At 48.3% G+C, this 19,874-nt stretch overlaps 1 protein-coding gene across 4 annotated transcripts in view; it reads left to right on the top strand.

Moving 5' to 3' along the window:
• Positions 1-19,874, top strand: part of SEPTIN11 (septin 11) — a 158,768-nt gene that overhangs the window by 100,848 nt on the left and 38,046 nt on the right. For all 4 annotated transcript variants that reach the window (XM_060247158.1, XM_060247156.1, XM_060247155.1 and 1 more), the window contains exons 4-5: positions 8,829-9,015; positions 17,422-17,583. In XM_060247158.1, the coding sequence (XP_060103141.1) occupies positions 8,829-9,015; positions 17,422-17,583 (349 nt within the window). The remainder of the gene's footprint in view (positions 1-8,828; positions 9,016-17,421; positions 17,584-19,874) is intronic.

Below are 19,874 nucleotides of genomic sequence, written 5' to 3'. Positions count from 1 at the left end.
TTCTCTTATGTTCTTACGTGACACAGAGTGTTGGACTGGATGGGCCATTGGGCTGATCCAACATGGCTTCTCTTATGTTCTTACGTGACACAGAGTGTTGGACTGGATGGGCCATAGGCCTGATCCAACATGGCTTCTCTTATGTTCTTACGTGACACAGAGTGTTGGACTGGATGGGCCATTGGGCTGATCCAACATGGCTTCTCTTATGTTCTTACATGACACAGAGTGTTGGACTGGATGGGCCATTGGGCTGATCCAACATGGCTTCTCTTATGTTCTTACGTGACACAGAGTGTTGGACTGGATGGGCCATAGGCCTGATCCAACATGGCTTCTCTTATGTTCTTACGTGACACAGAGTGTTGGACTGGATGGGCCATAGGCCTGATCCAACATGGCTTCTCTTATGTTCTTATGTGAGTGGCTGCTCATCAACCCAGGAAGCCCCACTCAGCAGCAATCTGAAGCCATTTAGGGGCCCATTTTAAGATTACAGCAGTTATATGGTGAGGGGTCTGGAGACCAAGTCCTATGAAGAAAGGTTGAAGGAGCTGGGGATGTTTAGCCTAGAGAGGAGGCGGCTGAGAGGTGATAGGATCACCATCTTCAAGTACTTGAAGGGCTGTCATATAGAGGATGGTGTGGAATTGTTTCCTGTGGCCCCAGAAGGTCGGACCAGAACCAATGGGTTGAAATTAAATCAGAAGAGTTCCCAGCTCAACATTAGGAAGAATCTCCTGACAGAGCGGTTCCTCAGTGGAACAGGCTTCCTGGGGAGGTGGTGGGCTCTCCTTCCTTGGAGGTTTTTCAACAGAGGCTAGATGGCCATCGGACAGCGATGAAGATCCTGCGAATTTAGGGGGAGGTGTTTGTTAGTTTCCTGTGTTGTGCAGGGACTTGGACTACATATGAACACATGAAGCTGCCTTATACTGAATCAGACCTTTGGTCCATCAAAGTCAGTATTGTCTTCTCAGACTGGCAGCGGCTCTCCAGGGTCTCAAGCTGAGGTTTTTCACACCTATTTGCCTGGTCCCTTTTTTGGAGATGGCAGGGATTGAATCTGGGACCTTCTGCTAGATGACCCTGAGGTCCCTTCCAACTCTTTGATTCTATATTCTGCTCAGGAGGTGAAGTGCTGTACGGGGGGGTGGGATTAAAGAGAACATGGGTTGTGGTACATCATGGATTTGGAGCTTTATTGTTCATCAGGTCATTTTGTAGCAGAAGAGGTGCCAGAGTTCATTAGAAGAAGAAGAAAAATTGCAGATTTATACCCTGCCCTTCTCTCTGAATCAGAGACTCAGAGTGACTTACAATTTCCTATATCTTCTCCCCCCACAACAGACACCCTGTGAGGTGGATGGGGCTGAGAGGGCTCTCACAGCAGCTGCCCTTTCAAGGACAACCTCTGCCAGAGCTATGGCTGACCCAAGGCCATTCCAGCAGGTGCAAGTGGAGGAATGGGGAATCAAACCCGGTTCTCCCAGATAAGAGTCCGCGCACTTAACCACTACACCAAACTGGCTCTCACAATTCATTTGCATATATCACACACCCCTGACATCACCAGAAGGTGTACTAAATTACATCAGCTCAGCATCTACCTTAAAATGCTTCATGAATTATAATTGTCATAATAAAACCTTACCTCCCATCCAGTGTTCCCTCTGAGCTGTGGAGTCTTGCGAGCAAAAATTCTACCTTGTGAGCTACCAGCGTTAAAGTCGTGAGCTACTGCATAAATTAATTTGCTCTAGGGCCATTTTTCCTGAGCTGAGACAAAAACGTGTGAGCTGGAGACTAAAAAAATTGTGAGCTAGCTCACACTAACTCAGCATAGAGGAACACTGCTCCCATCATACTTCTTAAATTACTTTCTCCTATGTGGCCACAGTGGCATGAGGAAGATTTCCATCTTTCTGTTTTATACGTTTGGGTTATTTTCCCAATTTTTGTAGGGAAAAATATTAGAAAGTTTATCAAATCGTAGAGTTCAGCAAAATTCTCACAGGGGCTTAAACAATGGAGCCCAGAAGCAATTATTTAGAGAGGAGGGGTAAGAAAGAAAGAGTACCATAAAATGTAGAGGTTCTGGAGCACTGCTCCTGTGAGCTCCTGCCCAAAATGAGGCCTCGTGTTCATTGTCCCCTTTTTCCCCCATTTGATATGATTTTATTGGGGGGAAAAGTTTCAAAATTAGAAGAACAATAAGTCAGAAGAGTAATTGCATACAATATTGCAAGTAGAATAAAACCAAAAATATGCAGTACACAAATGAATAGCAATAAAGATAAGATTACAATGCCATAACTAAAGTCAGTGCAAAGCCAAAAATGTGGAAGAGGTAGTTGAAGTATACCCATTTGAACTACAGACACCAGCCAAAAAATACACTAGAAAAAATGGCCATTTAAGCAGTAGGGTAGAACATGTCTTCCGAGGCAACAAGCTAGTTTGTTAGAGTATGCAGGATTGGGGGTGGGAATCATATTTTCAGGCATGCCAGTACTATATGCAGTGCCAGGGGCCATCTCTGTGACATATAAAACTCGAGCAAAGTTGGCCATCTGCCCGCCATCTTGTCCCATGATTGCCCAAGGTGATGGTCAGATGGTGGGCGTGTGGTCATAACAAATTGGGAATGCGTCCCATTGTCTTTCCCTGCCCCACTCAATCTTTCAGCTTTTGTGTGAATACATTGTAAAATAGGATCTTTGACCCTCTGCAAGTTTATTAGTTTAGGTTGAGTGGCGGAAGACTCATCTTGTGATGGATGATTATACTTGGAGGGGACAATTAGGGATCTGTTTTCCTCTCCACTTTAGCCCAGGGGTGGCCAGACTTGCTTAATAGAAAAGCCACATGGAATAAACAGCAGATGTTTGAGAGCCGCAAGACATGAATGTCAGATGTTTGAGAGGAGGGAGGGAAGGAGGGAGGAAGGAAGGAAGGAAAATGAGTGAAGGAGAGGTGGAAAGAAAACAATGCACAGCAGCCAAGAAGGTCAGAGTGCCTGCTCCGGCTGCAACGCCACTGAGGATGTTCTCCACAGCTGAGAACGAAACGTCTGGAAGAAAAACTTTCTCCAGTAGAACACGGCACTTGAGCCCGAAAGATTCTACAAACCCTAATGATGATGCCAGCCGTGAAAACCTGAAATCTTTGGGAAAAAAACAACTTATAAATGCATTTTCCAAGCTGCCAGCTGGCTTGGCTTGGAGAAGTGATTCAAAGACAGAAGTGTCTTCTCCAAGCCTGCCAACAGGCCAGTGAGAGGCTTCCACAGCTATAGAATATGTGTGAAAGAGCCACATGTGGCTCCTGAGCCACAGTTTGGCCAACCCCGTATTAGTCCTTCCCTTCAACACAAATAAAGGGCCCCGTGGCACAGAGGGGTAAAGCTGCAGTTCTGCAGTCCTAAGCTCTGCTCACGACCTGAGTTCGATCCCCGGCGGAAGCTGGGTTTTCAGGTAGCCGGCTCGAGGTTGACTCAGCCTTCCATCCTTCTGACGTCGGTAAAAGGAGTCCCCAACTTGCTGGGGGAAAAGTGTAGATGACTGGGGAAGGCAATAGCAAACCACCTTGCAAAAAGTCTGCCGTGGAAACGTTGTGAAAGCAACGTCACCCCAGAGTGGGGAACGACTGGTGCTTGCACAGGGGACCTTTCCCTTTCCTTTCCTTCAACACACATGAAGCTGCCTTAGTCTGTCATCATGACCTTTTGCGTGCAGGTCAGAGGCTCTTCCACAGAGTCATGGTCCCTTCTGTTAGATGTGTGCCCTGAGGGTTGATGGGAAAGCTGTGGAGCACCTGGAGTATGGGGGATAATCTCTACCACAGAAACTTTCACATGAGAGCAAATAGTTTTCAACTTCTGCAAACACACGTTCCTTGCTGTGTTACCCATTTCCTCCTCTCCTTTCCTTTGTTGCTAAGCGCACAGGGGAGAAATAAAAATGAGGTAGCGTGTACAGGTTAGTCATTCTCTGTGTACCTGTTTAGAAGAACTTGCAGCTTCCTGGAGAAACGTTCACGTAAACGATTGCTTCTATTTAAGGAGCCCTTAGCAACTTAAGCATTACTTCCGCCGGGCTCTCACACGTCTTGCCTCCCACAAACTGTGGGAAATGGAGATTGATTCAGGTGGATAGACGTCCCGGTGAGAGGCAATAGAACAAAGTTTTGAGTCCAGTGGCCCCTTTAAGACCAACACAGTTGAATTCTGGGGCTAAGCTTTTGTGCATATCTGAAGAAGCGTGCATGAAAACCAAAGCTTATTTTGTTGTTCAGTCGTACAGTCGAGTCCAACTCCTTGCGACCCCATGGACAAAGTCACGCCAGGCCCTCCTGTCTTCCACCGTCCTCCGAAGTCTGCTCAAAACCAAAGCTTATACCCAGAATTCAACTTGGTTGGTCGTAAAGGTGACCCTGAGTCTAGCTTTGTTCTGTGGAAAATGGAATTATTCAGGAGTGATTTTTTCAAAGGTAAATAGGGTCGTGCTGTAATGAAATGGACAAAAGAGCCATTAAAAGGACAGGGACTGTGGCCCTAGACAGTCTTAGCACCCTAGGCAAGACTAACCTCTGCTTCCTCTCCCTCGCATTGATAACATCATCGAGTCACATGGGGGGCTTCCAGTTCGGTGCCCTCAGAAGACCAGCACCCTAGGCAATCACCTAGTTTGCTTAGTGGCAGGGGCAGCCCTGGGCCTCTGCCTATTGCATTCTGCCTATCGCTGTAAGCTTGCTCCAGGCTAGGTAGTTTCTACAGCACTTGATGTATCGTGTTTAAAACCTCAAACTTCGTTTCAGCTCTGTGTGAGAGTTCTGCTTTGAGAGGGGATTGAATAAGCATCTGGAGCAGAGGTCCATCAGTGGCTATTAGCCACAAGGACCTCTGTCTGGGGCAAGTGATGCTTTGTATTCTTGATGCTTGGGGAGGGGGCACAGTGGGAGGGCTTCTAGTGTCTTGGCCCCACTGGTGGACCTCCTGATGGTGGCTGGTTTTTTTGGCCACTCTGTGACACAGAGTGTTGGACTGGATGGGCCATTGGCCTGATCCAACATGGCTTCTCTTATGTTCTTCTGTGACACAGAGTGTTGGACTAGATGGGCCATTGGCCTGATCCAACATGGCTTCTCTTATGTTCTTATGTGACACAGAGTGATGGACTGGATGGGCCACTGATCTGATCCAACATGGCTTCTCTTATGTTCTTCTCTGTGAAAAAGAGTGTTGGACTGGATGGGCCATTGGCCTGATCCAACATGGCTTCTCTTATGTTCTTCTGTGACACAGTATGTTGGACTGGATGGGCCATTGGCCTGATCCAACATGGCTTCTCTTATGTTCTTATGTGACACAGAGTGATGGACTGGATGGGCCACTGGTCTGATCCAACATGGCTTCTCTTATGTTCTTATGTGACACAGAGTGTTGGACTGGATGGGCCATTGGCCTGATCCAACATGGCTTCTCTTATGTTCTTCTGTGACACAGAGTGTTGGACTGGATGGGCCATTGGCCTGATCCAACATGGCTTCTCTTATGTTCTTCTGTGACACAGAGTATTGGACTGGATGGGCCATTGGCCTGATCCAGCATGGCTTCTCTTATGTTCTTCTCTGACACAGAGTGTTGGACTGGATGGGCCATTGGCCTGATCCGACATGGCTTCTCTTTTGTTCTTCTGTGACACAGAGTGTTGGACTGGATGGGCCACTGGCCTGATCCAACATGGCTTCTCTTATGTTCTTCTGTGACACAGAGTGTTGGACTGGATGGGCCATTGGCCTGATCCAACATGGCTTCTCTTATGTTCTTCTGTGACACAGAGTGTTGGACTGGATGGGCCATTGGCCTGATCCAACATGGCTTCTCTTATGTTCTTATATGACACAAAGTGTTGGACTGGATGGGCCATTGGCCTGATCCAACATGACTTCTCTTACGTTCTTATGTCTTATGTTAGGGCTGGCTTTGAGTACATCTTTAACCCTCATTAATGGGGTTCCTATTTGCCTGCTTATGGTGGGAGACCTCTAGCCAATTGTATCCCTTGCTTGCTGATGCTCAGCTGATAGACAGGTGGAAATTAGGGCCAAAGGGGAAGTGAACATCCTGGGGAGAATTTTTTTTAAAAGGCTTTAGAAAGCTTGAGAGTCATGGAGTAAAAGGACAGGTCCTCTTGTGGATCAAAAACTGGCTGAGTAATAAGAAGCAGAGAGTGAGTATAAATGGGCAGTCTTCGCAGTGGAGGACGGTAAGCAGTGGGGTGCCGCAGGACTCGGTACTGGGTCCCATGCTCTTTAACTTGTTCATAAATGATTTAGAGTTGGGAGTGAGCAGTGAAGTGGCCAAATTTGCGGATGACACTAAATTGTTCAGGGTGGTGAGAACCAGAGAGGATTGTGAGGAACTCCAAAGGGATCTCTTGAGGCTGGGTGAGTGGGCGTCAACGTGGCAGATGCGGTTCAATGTGGCCAAGTGCAAAGTAATGCACATTGGGGCCAAGAATCTCAGCTACAAATACAAGTTAATGGGGTGTGAAGTGGCAGAGACTGACCATGAGAGAGATCTTGGGGTCATGGTAGATAATTCACTGAAAATGTGCGTTTGCAATAAAAAAGGCCAACGCCATGCTGGGAATTATTAGGAAGGGAATTGAAAACAAATCAGCCAGTATCATAATGCCCCTGTATAAATCGATGGTGCGGTCTCATTTGGAGTACTGTGTGCAGTTCTGGTCGCTGCACCTCAAAAAGGATATTATAGCATTGGAGAAAGTTCAGAAAAGGGCAACTAGAATGATTAAAGGGCTGGAACACCTTCCCTATGAAGAAAGGTTGAAACGCTTAGGGCTCTTTAGCTTGGAGAAACGTCGACTGAGGGGTGACATGGTAGAGGTTTACAAGATAATGCATGGGATGGAGAAAGTAGAGAAAGAAGTACTTTTCTCCCTTTCTCACAATACAAGAACTCGTGGGCATTCGATGAAATTGCTGAGCAGACAGGTTAAAACGGATAAAAGGAAGTACTTCTTCACCCAAAGGGTGATTAACATGTGGAATTCACTGCCACAGGAGGTGGTGGCGGCCACAAGCATGGCCACCTTCAAGAGGGGGTTAGATAAAAATATGGAGCAGAGGTCCATCATTAGCCACAGTGTGTGTGTGTGTGTGTGTGTATATATTTGGCCGCTGTGTGACACAGAATGTTGGACTGGATGGGCCTTTGGCCTGATCTAACATGGCTTCTCTTATGTTCTTATGTTCTTATTACCAGCTCTGGGTTGAGAAATACCTGGAGATTTGGGGGTTGAAATCTGGGGAGTGTGAGGTTTGGGGAAGGGCGGGACCTCAGCAAGGTACAGTGCTAAAGCCCCCTCTCTCTAAAGCAGCCATTTTCTCTAGGAGAACTGATCTGTGTTGTCTCAAAACCCCACCTGGAGGTTGGTAACCTTAAGGGGGTTTTTTTGTAGCTGAAACTCCTTTGCATATTAGGCCACACACCCCTGATGTAGCCAATCCTCCAAGAGCTTACAGGGAGCTTAGTACAGGGACTACTGTAAGCTCTTGGAGGATTGGCTATATCAGGAGTGTGTGGCCTAATGTGCAAAGGAGTCCCTTACAAAAAAAGCCCTGGGAACCTTACTTGGGTTGCTGATCTGACGTTCAGACCATAGAGTTGAAATGGTAAGGGTAGCTCTAGCAATCACAATTGCTAGAGATACCCTAGACACCACTAGCAATCTTGAGGAACAACATGGTCTGAACTTCCATTTAGCAGCCAAGGCCTTATTTTTCTGTTTTAATTTTTCTCCTGGGACTCTGCTCCCACCAACCCTACTCAGTGGCTCCTAAATTCAAGGGAATGATGACAAGTGCAACATAATTTGACATAGAACAGAGAGCCAGTTTTGGTGTAGTGGTTAAGTGTGCGGACTCTTATCTGGGAGAACGGGGTTTGATTCCCCACTCCTCCACCTGCAGCTGCTGGAATGGCCTTGGGTCAGCCATAGCTCTGGCAGAGGTTGTCCTTGAAAGGGCAGCTGCTGTGAGAGCCCTCTCCAGCCCCACCCACCTCACAGGGTGTCTGTTGTGGGGGAGGAAGGTAAAGGAGATTGTGAGCCGCTCTGAGACTCTTCGGAGTGGAGGGCGGGATATAAATCCAATATCTTCATCTACCTCACAGGGTGTCTGTTGTGGGGGAGAAAGGTAAAGGAGATTGTGAGCCGCTCTGAGACTCTTTGGAGTGGAGGGCGGGATATAAATCCAATATCTTCATCTACCTCACAGGGTGTCTGTTGTGGGGGAGGAAGGTAAAGGAGATTGTGAGCCGCTCTGAGACTCTTCGGAGTGGAGGGCGGGATATAAATCCAATATCTTCATCTACCTCACAGGGTGTCTGTTGTGGGGGAGGAAGGTGAAGGAGATTGTGAGCCGCTCTGAGACTCTTCGGAGTGGAGGGCGGGATGGAAATCCAATATCTTCATCTACCTCACAGGGTGTCTGTTGTGGGGGAGGAAGGTGAAGGAGATAGTGAGCCGCTCTGAGACTCTTCGGAGTGGAGGGCGGGATATAAATCCAATATCTTCATCTACCTCACAGGGTGTCTGTTGTGGGGGAGGAAGGTAAAGGAGATTGTGAGCCGCTCTGAGACTCTTCGGAGTGGAGGGCGGGATATAAATCCAATATCTTCATCTACCTCACAGGGTGTCTGTTGTGGGGGAGGAAGGTGAAGGAGATTGTGAGCCGCTCTGAGACTCTTCGGAGTGGAGGGGGGGATATAAATCCAATATCTTCTTCTTCTTCCGTTTCAGCTACAAGCCCATTGTGGAGTACATCGATGCCCAGTTTGAAGCCTATCTGCAGGAGGAACTGAAGATCAAGCGGTCGCTCTTCAATTATCACGACACCAGGATCCATGTGTGCTTATACTTCATCGCGCCCACGGGCCACTCACTGAAGTCTCTCGATCTGGTCACCATGAAGAAGCTCGACAGTAAGGTACACCACTACTTGCTTTGATAAGACGCACAATCAGGTGTTCACCTTCCCAGTCTCACAGAGGGGAGCAAATTGCTATTGCTCCCCATGCAATGCAGCTATGTTCCCTTAGTTCGCCAGAGATCCGGAGACTGCACACATTGCTGTGACGTGCTAACTAAGCATGCATAGAGCCCTTTGATTTGATTTGATCTGTTAGATTTATATCCCGCCCTCCCCACCAAAGCAGGCTCAGGATGGCTCACAGCAATAAAACAGTAGATCATCGTAAGAATACAATTCGATCAATAAAACATTTAAACAATTCTTCAGATCCACAGTATAAACAATTAGAACAGTTTTGGTGCTAATGTCATTCAGTTTCCGATGGCATTCAGTACTCTTAGGAAGAAGAAGACGACTGCAGATTTATACCCCGCCCTTCTCTCTGAATCAGAGTCTCAGAGCAGCTCACAATCTCCTATACCTTCTCCCCCCACAACAGACACCCTGTGAGGTGGGTGGGGCTGAGAGGGCTCTCACAGCAGCTGCCCTTCAAGGACCACTCCTGCGAGAGCTATGGCTGACCCAAGGCCATTCCAGCAGGTGCAAGTGGAGGAGTGGGGAATCAAACCCGGTTCTCCCAGATAAGAGTCCGCACACTAAACACTACACCAAACTGGCTCTCCTGATACTGTTTGACTATGGGCAAGTAGGTCAAACAATATCAGGATAATATCAGTAATCGTATAAAAGGTATTCTTTTATATAACTATATCAGCAATTCAGTTAAAGGCAGGCCGAAATAACATTGTCTTGCAGGCCTTGCAGAACTGAGCTAGGTCCCGCAAGGCTCTAACTTCTTCCGGCAGTTGGTTCCACCAATAGGGGGCAGCGTTTTAGAAGGCTCTCTCCCTAGTGGTTTTCAGTCTTGCCTCCCTCAGCCCGGAGATCACAGTAGGTTCTTCATTCCAGATCTGAGTACCCTCTGGGGAACATGTGGGGAGAGACGGTCCCTAAGGTAGGCAGGTCCTCGGCCCTATAGGGCTTTAAAGGTAATGACCAGCACCTTGTAGCGAATCCGGTATACCACCGGCAGCCAGTGCAGCTCCCGCAGCCCCGGCTGTATGTGCTCCCGCATACACAGAGAGCAGCCCGGTTAAAACAAGAAGTTGGACATGTACAAAGGTGCATGAGCAGATTTTGTACGCATCACCAGCATCTTTTTAAAATCAGGTCTCTCTCTCTCTTTCTCTCTCCCCTTCTGTTTGTGATTCCCTGCTCTCGGATTCCAGAAGGCTTGCTCCACTATTTTTAAAAAAAGAAAAGGAAAAACAAAGCCCTTTTCCTCAAAGCATATAATTAACTTGTGGAATTCGGTACCGCAGGATGTGACAACCGCTACTTAGTATGGCTTTAAAAATACCAAACAGATTTGTGGGAGGACGGGTTCATCGACAGATGCTGGCTGTGATGGCTGAAAGGAACCTCCCTGTTCAGAGACAGTATACCTCTGTTTAGGAGATTCTTGTGCAAACCGAAGGATGACTGTCACTTTGGTGCATTCACATTATACTAAATAATGCATTTTACATCCGGATTTTGGCTATTCTTACTCAGTAGAAGGAGCCCCGTGGCACAGAATGGTAAGCTGCAGTAACTACAGTCCAAGGTCTGCTCATGACCTTTGATCCTGGCGGAAGCTGGGTTCAGGTAGCTGGCTCAAGGTTGACTCAGCCTTCCATCCTTCCGAAGTCGGTAAAATGAGTACCCAGCTTGCTGGGGGGGAAGTAAACTGATAAAAGGAAGTACTTCTTCACCCAAAGGGTAATTCACACGTGGAATTCACTGCCACAGGTGGCGGCAACGGCTACAAGCATAGACAGCTGGATAAACATATGGAGCAGAGGTCCATCAGTGGCTATTAGCCATAGCTTGTTGTTGGAACTCTCTGTCTGGAGGAGTGGTGCTCTGTATTCTTGGTGCTTGGGGGAGCACAGAGGGAGGGCTTCTAGCCCCACTGGTGCACCTCCTGATGGCACTTGGGGTTTTTTGGCCACTGTGTGACACAGAGTGTTGAACTGGATGGGCCATTTGCCTGATCCAGCATGGCTTCTCTTATGTTCTTAAGTGTAGATGTCTGGGGAAGGCAATGGCAAACCACCCCATACGAAAAAGTCTGCAAAGAAAATATAGTGATGTGATGTCGACCCATGGGTTGGTAATGACTTGGTGCTTGCGCAGGGGACTACCTTTGCCAGTAGAAAATCCAGATGTAAAGCACATTTAGTGTAGTGTGAACACAACATTTGTTTGAGATCTTGAGGCACATAGTGGATGCTCTTGGGGAAAAGGATGCTGATCTAATCGATAGATCTTTACTAGATAAGTCTTTATGGCCTTAAAGAGCTATAAAGAGAGCCAGTTTGGTGTAATAGTTAAGTGCATGGACTCTTATCTGGGAGAACCCAGTATGATTCCCCCACTCTTCCACCTGCACCTGCTGATGTGACCTTGGGTCAGCCACATGTTTTCTCAAGGCTGTTCTGCTCATGAGCTGTTCTGGGAGAGCTCTCTCGGCCCCACCTACCTCACAGGGTGTCTGTTGTGGGAAGGGGAAGGGAAAGGAGATTTGTAAGCCGCTTTGAGACTCCTTTGGATAGTGAAGGGCAGGGTATAAATCCAGTCTCCTCGTCTTCTTCTTAAACGTCACGTAGGACCTTCAGTGATGAAAATGTTTGCTGACCGTATAGCTATAGGAACATCTTGGGAATAAAGCTGAGATGGGACTGTGTAGATAAGGAGCTTGAAACAGGCATTCTTCCACGAGACATTCTTCTCTCTCAAACTGAGAGCCAGTTTGGTGTAGTGGTTAAGTGTGCGGACTCTTATCTGGGAGAAGTGGGTTTGGTTCCCCACTCCTCCGCTTGCAGCTGCTGGAATGGCCTTGGGTCAGCCATAGCTCTGGCAGAGGTTGTCCTCTTATCTGAGGAAACTGTGTTTGATTGCTAATAATTCCCCACTCCTCCACTTGCAGCTGCTGCAATGGCCTTGGGTGAGTCATAGCTCTTGCAAGAGTTGTCCTTGAAAGGGCAGCTTCTGTCAGAGCTCTCTCAGCCCCACCCACCTCACAGGGTGTCTACTGTGGGAGAGGAAGGTAAAGGAGATTGTGAGCCACTCTGAGACTCGGAGTGGAGGGTGGGCTATAAATCTAATTTCTTCTTCTTCTTCAACACTGCCAAAAAACCTCCAAACCTAAATCTGGGGAAGGGAGAGTATGAACCTAGATAATTGCAAAAAATAAAAGTCTGCAATTTCAGTTCAAATGTTTGCTTTTCATCCAAATAAGGATTAGCAGCATCTACTGGAAAGGACAAGTTTATATAACATAAGAGGATTTTCAAGCACCGTCAGTAGTTTGAAAAAAAACAAAAACAAAAAACCCTCTTCATTTCTGGGTCAGTGTTGACTTCATGCTTTCTCTCTGCTGGAACAGGGATCATCCTTAAGCCATTATGGACCTCGGGGAGGGGCTGCGGCTCAGTAGAGCATCTCTTTGGCATGCAGAAGGTCCCAAGTTCAAGCCCCGGCATCTCTAGTTAAAAAGTTCAGGTGTTTTTTGTGGTGTAGAGCCGCTGCTAGTCTGAGTAGACCTTCAGCCATGTTGGAAAATAACACTTCCGTTGCTTAGATTTTGAGCAAATAGAGTTTTTTTCTCTGCTTGTGTGCAGTGTTCCCTCTAAGCTGAGTTAGCGTGAGCTAGCTCACTGTTTGTTTAGCCTCTGGCTCACATGTTTTTTGTCTTAGCCCAGGAAAAGTGGCCCAGAGCACACTTAACTTATTCAGTAGCTCACAACTTTAATGCCAGCAGCTCACAAAGTAGAATTTTTGCTCACAAGACCTTAGAGGGAGTATTGATCATGACTAGGCCGAAGTCACCTAAGTAAGCTTCACAGCATGCAGAGGTGTGAATCTGAGGTCTACCCAGTCCAGTGCTCTAACCACTGTACCACACTGGCTGTATATGACATCACACAATAAATAAAAGCAAATCTCTGATAGGTTTCAAATAAAATTTCATAGATCCAGGCAAAGCCAGTTCCCTTATTCTTTTTACTCTGTCTTAAGAGCACTTGGCGCATTCATATAGGGTTGCCAGTCTCCCCCCAGTGGAAGTGGGGGTCCCTCGCTGACAGGCCGCACCTCTCTGTCACCAATCAGCTGGCTGAAAAAGGAGGAGCCATCCAATGTGCACAAGATGTCTACATCGCTGTCCACATGACCAAAGCTGGCTCGCCCACTAGGCAAACTTGGCAGTTGCTAGGGCGCCAGGAGGGCAGGGTCGCCGAATTCGGTCTCCCCCCCCTTCCCCCTAGGCAAACACCTAGTTTGCCCACTCCTCAGCCTTCTCCTCCCTCCCTTCCCCACCCCAGGTCTATTTCAATGTCCGGAAGGGTGGTCGAGTGCCACTTCCGGGCTATCTAAAGGCGCCCCCAGTTGATCGGCGGGTAAAACAGCACGACACTTACTGTCTGTGAGCACCCAGGCAGGCCAGCAGCAGCACGAAGGAACCACGTCCTGAAAGGGCACCACTGCTGTTCCCACCTCCCCACTTCCTGGATCAGCTGATTGGCGGGGGGCTGCCTTTAGATAGCCCGGGAGTGGTGCTCCACCGCCCTTCCGGGCATTGAAATAGAAGGGGTGGGGAAGGGAGGGTGGAAGAGGGGGGGATGGCACAGGGGGCACTGTGGAGGGGGGCGGCGGGCTGGCAGTCTGCCTAGGGTGCCATATGCCCTCGGGCCAGTGCTGCACATGACCCAGAATTGACATCATCATGTCGAGGTGACACTCTGGTATTTGGACAAAAACTCTATGGTAGAAGCCAAATTTGTCATAAAGTTTTTGCCCAAATACCAGAGCATCACCACAATGTCCTGGATATGATGATGTCACTTCTGGGTCATGTAGGCAGTGATGTAGACACATCTGTGTACATCAGATGCCCCCCCCCCTGCTGCGTGGAGGTAAGTTCCCCCTCCCCCACCGGTTGGCCGTGTTCACACAAAAGAGCTCAAAAGGTGTATTAAGTGCTGGGTATAAAAATGCTCAAGAGCCCTGTGGCACAGAGTGGTAAAGCTGCAGTACTGCAGTCGGAGCCCTCTGCTCATGACCTGAGTTCAATCCCAGTGGAAGCTGGTTCAGGTAGCTGGCTCCAGGTTGACTCAGCCTTCCATCCTTCCAAGGGCGGTAAAATGAGCACCCAGCTTGCTGGGGGGAAAGTGTAGATGACTGGGGAAGGCAATGGCAAACCACCCCGTAAAAAGTCTGCCGTGAAAACGTTATGAAAGCAACATTCCCCCAGAGTCAAAAACAACTAGCGCTTTACTTTTTTTATAAAAATGGAGTTCGCTTTGGCGACGACTGTCTGTTTCCTCTGCTGCAGCTTGTGTGACAGATAACATTTCCTGTCCACGACCATTGTAGAGAGAGCAGAGGAAATAGCCTCTTACCTCTCTGAGTGCAGCGTCTGAGGGACTTCTATTTATGGACATCTTTCTTTCTCGGAAATGCAAATTGATGGATCTTATCTCTTTGGCTGCAGCTTTACTAATGAAAAAAAAGGGGGGGGGAGCAGGAAGCAAAAAGATAACCGTAGAGAGGCCTGCCGTTCCCCCTTAAGTACGTTTGATAAAGTCTTCATTGTAGAGCGATTTAAAAAATCTGCTTTCCATTACCTGGCAAGCCAAACTTCGCAAGTTCAGCACAGACAACGCGGCTTATTCAGCGAGGTCAAATTATGCATAAATTCCAGAGGGGCAGCTGGAGCCCAAACAAAAAAATGTCAGCAATCTGTGACACTTTAAAGACCAACAGATTTAATGTGGCATGAGCGTTCATCGGGTCAGAATCCAGAACAAATGTCAAAAGTGAGCTCTGGCTCACAGGAAGTTAAATAGTGCATATCTATTAAATCGGTGCTAGCTGTTCAAAAGAACCCAGGGCTGGCTTTTGTGCTCTGTCTTCCACCATAAGAACATAAGAGAAGCCATGCTGGATCAGGCCAATGGCCCATCCAGTCCAACACTCTGTGTCACATAAGAACATAAGAGAAGCCATGTTGGATCAGGCCAATGGCCCATCCAGTCCAACACTCTGTGTCACATAAGAACATAAGGGAAGCCATGTTGGATCAGGCCAATGGCCCATTCTGTCCAACACTCTGTGTCACATAAGAACATAAGAGAAGCCATGCTGGATCAGGCCCATTCTGTCCAACACTCTGTGTCACATAAGAACATAAGAGAAGCCATGTTGAATCTGGCCAATGGCCCATTCTGTCCAACACTCTGTGTCACATAAGAACATAAGAGAAGCCATGTTGGATCAGGCCAGTGGCCCATTCTGTCCAACACTCTGTGTCACATAAGAACATAAGAGAAGCCATGTTGAATCTGGCCAATGGCCCATTCTGTCCAACACTCTGTGTCACATAAGAACATAAGAGAAGCCATGTTGGATCAGGCCAGTGGCCCATTCTGTCCAACACTCTGTGTCACATAAGAACATAAGAGAAGCCATGTTGGATCAGGCCAATGGCCCATCCAGTCCAACACTCTGTGTCACGCAGTGGCCAAAAAAACCCAGGTGCCATCAGGAGGTCCATCAGTGGGGCCAAGACACTTGCAGCCCTCACCCTGTTGCGCTTCCCAAGCACCCAGAATACAGAGCATCACTGCCCCAGACAGAGAGTTCCAACAATACGCTGTGGCTAATAGCCACTGATGGACCTCTGCTCCATATGTTTATCCAATCCCCTCTTGAAGCTGTCTATGCTTGTAGCTGCTACCAGCTCCTGTGGCAGTGAATTCCACGTGTTAATAACCCACGGGTGGCCAACGGTAGCTCTGCAGATGTTTTTTGCCTACATCAGCCCCAGCCAGCATGGCTGATGGCTGGGGCTGATGGGAGTTGTAGGCAAAAAAATCTGGAGAGCTACCGTTGGCCACCCCTGTAATAACCCTTTGGGTGAAGAAGGACTTCCTTTTGTCTGTCCTAACCTGACTGCTCAGCAGAGGCGCCTAGGCTGCGAGGGAAGGCGAGGCATTCCGCTAACTTGGTCTCATCAGGTCTTGGAAGCTAAGCAGTGTGGGCCCTGGTGTGGAGTCGGATCGGAAACCACCAAGAAGTCCAGGGTTGCTATGCGGAGGCCGGCAGTGGCAGACCACCTCTGAACATCTCTTGCCTTGAAAACTACAGGGGTCACCATAAGTGAGCAGCGATTCGATAGCACTCTGAACACCAAAACGCTACACAAATTCTAAGCATAATTTATCGAAAGGGCCATAGCTCATTCCTGCCTGGCATGCAGAAGGTCCCAGGTTCAGTCTCGGCATGTCCAGTTGTGAAATGATCTTAGGTATTGGGAAGAGACCTTTATGCAGAGAGCTGGTTCTTGTTAAAACAAAGAGGCCATACTGGGCCACACAGACCTACACAAAGAGAGCCAGTTTGGTTTCGCGGTTAAGCGCACGGACTCTTATCTGGGAGAACTGGGTTTGATTCCCTGCCCCTCCACTTGCAGCTGCTGGGATGGCCATGGGTCATCCATAGCTCTTGCAGAACTGTCCTTGAAAGGGCAGCTTCTGTCAGAGCTCTCTCAGCCCCATCTACCTCAAAGCCACAGGGTGTCTATTGTCGGGGGGGGGGGGGAGAAAGGTAAAGGAGATTGTAAGCCGCACCGAGACTCTTGAGATTCAGAGTGAATAGTGGAATATAAATCCAATATCATCATCATCTTCTTCTCCTCCTCCTTACTTGTAGGGCAGTTTCACATGGCCAAATATCACCTCACTTGAGCCATTTAACCCCCACCAAAACAGGAGTAGCTGCCTGAATAGCCCTAAATATCCCAATCTTGTCAGAACTTGGAAGCTAAGCGGGGTCAACCATGGTTAGTACTTGGAAGAGAGACCACCAGAGAAGACCAGGGTCACAACGTTTAATGAGTCAACTACAAGCCACCTCTGCTAGTCTCTTGCCTTAAAAACTCCATGGTTCTGAGGGCACCATGAATCCGGTGCGACTGGTCAGCAAAACAGGAAGCATGGCTAGCCACTGTCATGAAGTTACATGCAAATAGTGATGCTATTTTCTAAGGAACTCATTCCCAAGTCTCTGGAGCAGGCGTGGAATTCTAGCAGGTCAATTGTGTATTAGGCCGCACACCCCTGATGTAGCCAATCCTCCAAGAGCTTACAAAAAAGAACCCTGTAAGCTCTTGGAGGATTGGCTACATCAGGAGGTGTGGGCTAATATGCAAAGCCGCTCCAGCCAGAATTCCACCTGTGCTCTGGAGGCAGCGTGGCCCTCTTCCTTCCCAGCAAGCGGCCAACAGCGTGATGATGGTGTTCTCATTCTTATTTGCAGGTGAACATCATCCCCATCATTGCCAAAGCTGACACCATTGCCAAAAACGAACTGCACAAATTCAAGAGCAAGATTATGAGCGAGCTGGTCAGCAACGGGGTCCAGATCTATCAGTTCCCAACGGACGAAGAGACAGTGTCTGAGATCAACGCCACAATGAGCGTAAGTCTGGCTCTACTTTACCTCTCCCATCTGCCTTAATCCATCCATCCTTCCTCCCTCCCTCCAATCAGAATACTAACCATGAATGACCCTACTTAGCTTCCAAGATCTGACAAGATCACGCTAAAACTGTCCATGTCAGGACAGGCTCTCCTGGACTAAGATCTGTGTGGTTTCCAGGTCTTTTTTTTGTAGCAGGAGCTCTTTTGCATATTAGGCCACACACCCCTGATGCAGCCAATCCTCCAAGAGTTTGCAGGGCTCTTAGTACAGGGCCTACTGTAAGCTCCAGCAGGATTGGCTGCATCAGGTGGGTGTGGCCTAAGATGCAAAGGAGCTGCCAGTACAAAAGAAGACCTGCTGGGTTCACTCACTGACAGAATCTCCATTTTGGCCTCATGCTAAAAGGGGCAATAGGAATCCCTTCCCTTTCCTGATTCCTCAGGATTCCTGATGCTGAGAGTGACAGAAGGGTTCAGATACAAAAAGAGATAACGTAGCCTAGAGTCAGATGTTGTTAAAGAGAGATATCATAGAATCATAGAGTTGGAAGGGACCTCCAGGGTCATCTGCACAATGCAGGAAACCCACAGACACCTCCCCCTAAATTCACAGGATCTTCATTGCTGTCAGATGGCCATCTAACCTCTAAAAACCTCCAAGGAAGGAGAGCCCACCACCTCCCGAGGAAGCCTGTTCCACTGAGGAAGCGCTCCAACGGTCAGGAAGTTCTTCCTAATGTTGAGCTGGGAACTCTTCTGATTTAATTTCAGCCCATTGGTTCTGGTCCTACCTTCCGGGGCCACAGAAAACAATTCCACCCCATTATCTATATGACAGCCCTTCAAGTACTTGAAGATGGGGATCCTATCACCTCTCAGCCGCCTCCTCTCCAGGCTAAACATGCCCAGCTCCTTCAGCCTTTCCTCATAGGACTTGGTCTCCAGACCCCTCACCATCTTCCTCGCCCTCCTCTGTTTGTTTGTTTCATGACAGCCACTGTTTCATTTGTTTCATGAGACAGCCACTGGATGGAACAGAAGTTTATTGAGGGGCGTTCCTCACACACATAAAAGAGAGCAAATGGAAGAATGGAGGGGAAGAGATCGGCGCTGTGTTTTTTTTTTCAGCCACAAAAATGTCCCAGCTGCAGCCAAGAGCTTCTCTCTTTTCTCCACCCGCCTGCCAAGTTTTTGGCTTCCCCCGGCTGGGCATGGCCTCCCGCCTGCCCCCAAATGCAAACCAGCCCTTCAGAATCGCGCACAGCGTAACAAAAACACCACCTGGATGGCTCTCGGGAGGCTGACAGACAGGCCTGGCTTCCTCTTGGCTCCATCTCTGACCTTTAAACACACAGCATCCTGGACAGGGTGGAATCCCATGTGCCTCTTATATGGCTAAGCAGGCAGGCTGGGGCCTTTCCGTCGCTGTTTACTGTGAATTCCAAAAGCTCCAATGTGGCTTTGAGGTTTTGGTTGGGAGCTTAAGGAAATGCAAGAGGAAATGAAGTACTCCAATTTTTTTTGCCAGGCCTCGTGGGTTTGAATGCTTTGTGTGACTGAAAATTTGTAATAAATACAGAATGGGAAAGTGTAAGAGTCCCAGTAGCACCTTGAAGATGGTATCTGAAGAAGGGAGCAGCGGCTTATGAAAGCTCCTACGCTGTTAGTCTTTAAGGTGCTACTGGACTCTTGCTCTTTTCTGCTGCTAAAAAAAGGTAAAGGTAGTCCCCTGTGCAAACACCAGTTGTTTCTGACTCTGGGGTGACGTTGCTTTCACGACGTTTTCACAGCAGACTTTTTTACGGGGTGGTTTGCCATTGCCAGTAAGAGCCCCGTGGCGCAGAGTGTTAAAGCTGCAGTACTGCAGTCCTAAGCTCTGCTCACGACCTGAGTTCGATCCCCGGCGGAAGCTGGGTTTTCAGGTAGCTGGCTCGAGGTTGACTCAGCTGCCCATCCTTCTGAGGTCGGTCAAATGAGTACCCAGCTTGCTGGGGAGAAAGTGTAGATGACTGGGGAAGGCAATGGCAAACCACCCCATCAGAAATCTGCTGTGAAAACGTTGTAAAAGCAACATCGCCCCAGAGTCGGAAACGTCTGGTGCTTGCACAGGGGACCTTTCCTTTTCCTTTCCTTGCCATTGCCTTCCTCAGTCATCTACACTTCCCCCCAGCAAGCTGGGTACTCATTTTACTGACCTCGGAAGGATGGAAGGCTGAGTCAACCTCGAGCCGGTGACCTGAACCCAGCTTCCGCCGGGATCGAACTCAGGTCGTGAGCAGGGCTTAGGAC

The sequence above is a fragment of the Heteronotia binoei genome, chromosome 9, assembly GCF_032191835.1.
Source record: "Heteronotia binoei isolate CCM8104 ecotype False Entrance Well chromosome 9, APGP_CSIRO_Hbin_v1, whole genome shotgun sequence".
Taxonomy (NCBI): domain Eukaryota; kingdom Metazoa; phylum Chordata; class Lepidosauria; order Squamata; family Gekkonidae; genus Heteronotia; species Heteronotia binoei.
Note: the sequence above shows the minus strand (reverse complement) of the source record. Positions and strands in the feature narration are given on the sequence as shown.